This window comes from Arachis hypogaea, chromosome 13 (genome assembly GCF_003086295.3).
Source record: "Arachis hypogaea cultivar Tifrunner chromosome 13, arahy.Tifrunner.gnm2.J5K5, whole genome shotgun sequence".
Lineage (NCBI taxonomy): Eukaryota > Viridiplantae > Streptophyta > Magnoliopsida > Fabales > Fabaceae > Arachis > Arachis hypogaea.
In genome coordinates, this window is record NC_092048.1 from 87,858,934 (window position 1) to 87,863,725 (window position 4,792).

Below are 4,792 nucleotides of genomic sequence, written 5' to 3' on the forward strand. Positions count from 1 at the left end.
AATTAAGAAAAGAACATAGCAAAAGGTTTTGTTTAATCAAGTTATAAGTCACATCTCCTTCCTTTTACTATTCAATGAAGTGAGGGAATTCATCATGGAAAGAAAATGAATTTGTTAGGGATTTGGATATTCTGGGGTGTTCAAAGTCCCATGTCGGATAGTATGGGATGCTTTATATTATATATAAGGAGATTAGTTCTTCTCTTTTATTGGCTAATTTTTAAGGTGTGGTTTCTCATTTTTCTTAGTCTCTCTATAGATTATAGTTTCCTGTGTCTCTTATTTTTTATTTTTTTCAAACCGTTGCTTCAGCAGTTAACTATCCTGTCTATCACATTTGTGTTGTTTGTAGATGTTTGGGGCACCCAGGTATCATGGCCTATTGGGCTGGGTATGGTAATGTGGCCCAGTTTGGATGATGAATGAATCATGGTCCATTTGATATGGTGATGAGTGCTAAGTACTATTCTATTTGTGGCTGAAGCATGTGATGTAATTGTGTGGGTGTGTTGTCTGACAAAAAAAAAAAATAATAATAAATAAATAAAAGTACTATTTGAAACCAAAACAAAAAGGGTACTATTCTTTTCTTTTTCTGTTAAATACTTACATTTGAGTGTACCTTGTGGTTGACCGGTTCTCACTTAATTGAAAAAATGGGGTCTATTTAAATAGCTTCTAGTTTGTGGTAATGCCCTAACAAAAGACAGAGAGAGTGGCAATGGGAAGAAGTCCATGCTGTGACAAAGCTAACGTGAAAAGAGGGCCATGGTCTCATGAAGAAGATGAAATACTCAAAAGCTACCTCAACAAACATGGCTCTGCTGGTAACTGGATAGCTCTTCCTCTCAAAGCAGGTTTCAGATCTCATCTCTCATCTACCTCCTTGTGTTTGTTTGTTTGTTGCCTGTCATTGTCTCTATCTATCTGACTAATGATGATCAAGGCCTTAAACGCTGCGGGAAAAGCTGTCGTCTGAGATGGCTCAACTATCTCAGGCCTCACATCAAGCATGGAGCTTTCACTGACGATGAAGACAAACTTATCTCCACCCTTTATGCTACCATTGGAAGCAGGTAGTAACAACCATCAACTACTTAACTTGAATCTTCTTCATTCATTTTATGTATTACGACGTTGTTTCTGTTTGTGTTAAGGTGGTCCCTTATAGCAGCTCAACTACCTGGAAGAACTGATAATGATGTCAAAAATCACTGGAACACTAAGCTTAGGAAGAAGTTCTTCGCAGGAGGAATAAACACTGCCAATGCCACTACTGTCCTCAACACTGCTTCTTCCAAGTTCCCAACTTTCACTCCTCAAATTGAAGCCTTTGATCATAATAACAACACCCCAACTACTTGTTTTGAGTCTGCTGTTTTGGGTTTGTACCAAACACCATTCCCAGTTCCATCAAAAATGCTGCCTTTGGAATCAGACATTTCAGCTGCTAATCCCTTGGTAATAAAAGAGAAAGATCATGTTGGTCATCAGTGGCTTGGTTATTATGCTGAAGAAGATGATGCATTCTTGCTTGATTTTGTGCAAAATGGATTTGCTTATTCTCAATATAAAAACACCCAACTAGACCCATCATCATCGTCGTCGTCATATATCTAATCAATTATATTAATGATAGTAGGATGCAATGAAATGATATTTGAGTTCAATTAAGAGTTGTAGTATCCTTTTGCATATTATTTAGTCGTGCTCTTTAATATTCATTCATTGTCACGAAAGTTACACCGATATGCGGACGTTAAAGGATCCGGAAATTAAAGGGTCACGAAAGTTTCGTTGGCTGCTCAAATATACAATTTCCAACAATGCCAGGGTCCCCCCATCTGACAATTATTAACAGCTACCGTTTGTCTCTTTCTGGGGTACCATTAATAATAGATCGAGGATGCATTATGATTATGGGACTGCTTCCTGAACCATAAAAGTTCACATATTATACAAATAAATCTCTAAGTATCAATCTATCACATCCTGTAAACAAGGGTTTAACGATCGTGTGCTAAAAGGATACGTTAAGATTATAAATTAAAAATTTTATAAATATTTAAATTTTTAATACATTTATTTTATATTTATTAAATAAAAAAATTTAAAATTTTTTATTAATAATAAATTTTAGGACACAGGCTGACTAAACTCTATAAACAAATACATTATACCATTATCTAATTAAACACGATATTTGTACAAGACGGCATGCTATTGCTGTGCGTGGACGACGCCATGGTTAGGATCATCAATAATGCATGCAGCCAAATTTTTTGTTGTCAGGGTCTCCACTGCACCGAACCGCCAAACATTATTGGTGATTGTTTCCATACCACCGTTAATTTGGTAATTGCTCTCGTATCTCAAGATTTGTAAAAAAAATTCATATTCCGTATATATAGACTAATATAGTATAGACACGATATCATTAATTCTAGTCAACTAATAATTAAATAATTTTAAAAATTAAAATTTAATATATTTTAAAAGTATATTAAATATTATTTATATATAAATACTAATATATGTGTACTATTAATTATACATGATTAATTATGATTAAATATTATATTTTATTAAAATTAATACAAAATAAAAAAATTTTCTTCTTTTTTTCGTTCTCCTGTGACTTCTAACTCTCAAAAACTAAAGACCCTCAATGCAGAGAAACACTTCACTCTCAGATCTGAATTTTTGTCGGCAGATTTTTTACTGTTGTCGTTCACCAACACCACCACATTTTTTTTGTCTTTCACTCTTTTGTCTATCTCCATCATCGTCTATCGCGTCCTTGGCCTCTATGACCCTAATTTTACCACCTCTGGATCCGCTTCTCCACCAGTGCTATCACGTCTCGCCACTATCTCTCACATCCTGAGCCTCCGTGACCCCTGTGTGTCCATCTCCTCCGACCCATCAGAGTCGTCGCGTCTCCATCACCATCTGTCATGTCCACCCGTGACCCCTATTCGCACCACCCGCGTCCAACTCCTCCAACAGCGCCGTCGCGTCTTGCCGTGGCCATTGCATCCGCCATCATTGCCGGTAGTAGTCTATTTCTCCCTCCTGAACCAGGGGTACAAAGCCAACGGTGATATTGGGTTAGGTTTTCATCTTTCAAAATATTCTCTAGACTTATTTTGGCTATTATCTGAACTTGTCTTGCATCCTCTATTCAAACCATGAATTGTATTTTGTTGACTCTCTCTTGGTAATTACCAAATTAATTATTAGCATTGCCATCACATTTAATTTATAGATTAAACTTGCTGTTGTTAATTTAATGTGTTTTCAATTACAATAGGTGACTAATGATGATAGAAAGTAGTAATGTCAATCGAGCCCAATATTTTAGGGTTGGCCCTAAACTCTTTAAAATAATTTCAGCCCACAGCCCCATAAATTATAAAAACATATTTTATAAGTCCTGGCCCTAATTAAGCCCCACAAAAAAAAAATTAAAACTGGGATGGCCCCAACTCCTCCCTGATGCGGTGCGCTTGTTTCTGCTTCAGAGCCCCAAAGGTGACTTTCTTCTTCTTCTCTCCCTCTCTTAGAGTTTTTGTTTTTCTAGTTTGCTTATTTCTGCTTGATTTCAAAATAAAAATTTTTAAATTAGTTCAAATTAGTTTGCTATTGATTCAGAAAAAAATTGGTCATTAATTCAGGGTACCCTATTCATAATGAAACCATTAAAAAAGAAAATGAATGTTTGTTGTAATTTACATTGGTTTTATTCTGAAGAAACCAATATGCTAACTGAATTTAGAATATTTAGTTTGCAAGTAGTAATGGAACCGAATATTGTTGAGCTTCCAATATTCGGTTTGTGCTTTTTTTTAATTGTAATTATGATTGCTTTAGAACCCATAATATCGTTTGTGAAAGCATCAATTTTCATTGGAGGATATCATTGTATCAGTTGGTTGATAATCTTTTAGTCTTTGATTTGGATTTATCAAAATTAAGTTTCAGTTCTTCACTATAATTTTGTACATTTTAAGGGAAAATAATATTTTATTTTGAGAATCAAAAGAGAAATACGATTCTTTGATAAGTCGAAATTATCAAGTTAACTTTGAATTTTGAAGTCTTTTATGCAGATGAAAAAAGTTTATGTGTTGATATTTTGGATCCATAAGGCTTGATTTATTCATTCTTTGTACAATTATATTTTTTTGAATGTCAAATTGGAGTTTTTTTTTTTTGTTGTTTCTTGACTTCTTGGAATGAAAAGGCTTGTTCGGCAAGATATTTAGGAACATATTTTGTTCTTATTTAGATCAGTTGATTATAAAGTGCAATTTAGTGCAAAAGATTATAAAGTGGGTTATTGTTGTTGTAGAATTTTAAATTTTTAATACAAGAATTTCATAATCAATGAACGTTGTTGTTGTTGCTGTAGTATTTTAATACATATTATTTGAATATGATTAAGAAATTTATAAACATGGATGATGAGATTGTTTCTGAGACTCCTGTTTAAGTTTCTGGTAGTGTTGATTCTGATAAAAAAATCTAATGTTTGGAGGTTTTTTAAGAGGATTGAAAAAGACAGAGATGGTATTGAAAAAGCTTAATGCAATTTTTGTAATCATGAATACAAAATTGAAAAAAAAATCCAAAAACTAAATAGTTACGGGACTTCTTATCTGAGTCATCATATAGTTTCTTGTAAATCCATACCCCTCAGAATTAGATTTGATGATGATATATACAGGGGTCTTCCAACCAAAATTTATCAGAATGTTCATCGGAAAAAACTCACTCAGGCGACAGCAAA

General features: G+C 33.8%; 1 protein-coding gene across 1 annotated transcript; it reads left to right on the forward strand.

Moving 5' to 3' along the window:
* Nucleotides 1-617: 617 nt before the first annotated feature.
* LOC112735963 (transcription factor RAX1) lies at nt 618-1,670 on the forward strand. Its single transcript, XM_025785363.3, has 3 exons — nt 618-857; nt 947-1,076; nt 1,158-1,670. The coding sequence occupies exons 1-3, from the start codon at nt 722-724 to the stop codon at nt 1,618-1,620; spliced, it is 729 nt and encodes a 242-aa protein (XP_025641148.1). The 5' UTR covers nt 618-721; the 3' UTR covers nt 1,621-1,670.
* Nucleotides 1,671-4,792: the final 3,122 nt, after the last annotated feature.

What these genes read in the sequence shown, in the direction of transcription:
- LOC112735963 (XM_025785363.3), top strand. Translation starts at nt 722, where the DNA reads ATGGGAAGAAGTCCATGCTGTGACAAAGCTAACGTGAAAAGAGGGCCA. An exon ending in AGCTCTTCCTCTCAAAGCAG is followed by an intron (nt 858 to 946) that starts GTTTCAGATCTC and finishes ATGATGATCAAG; the next exon opens with GCCTTAAACGCTGCGGGAAA. An exon ending in TATGCTACCATTGGAAGCAG is followed by an intron (nt 1,077 to 1,157) that starts GTAGTAACAACC and finishes GTTTGTGTTAAG; the next exon opens with GTGGTCCCTTATAGCAGCTC.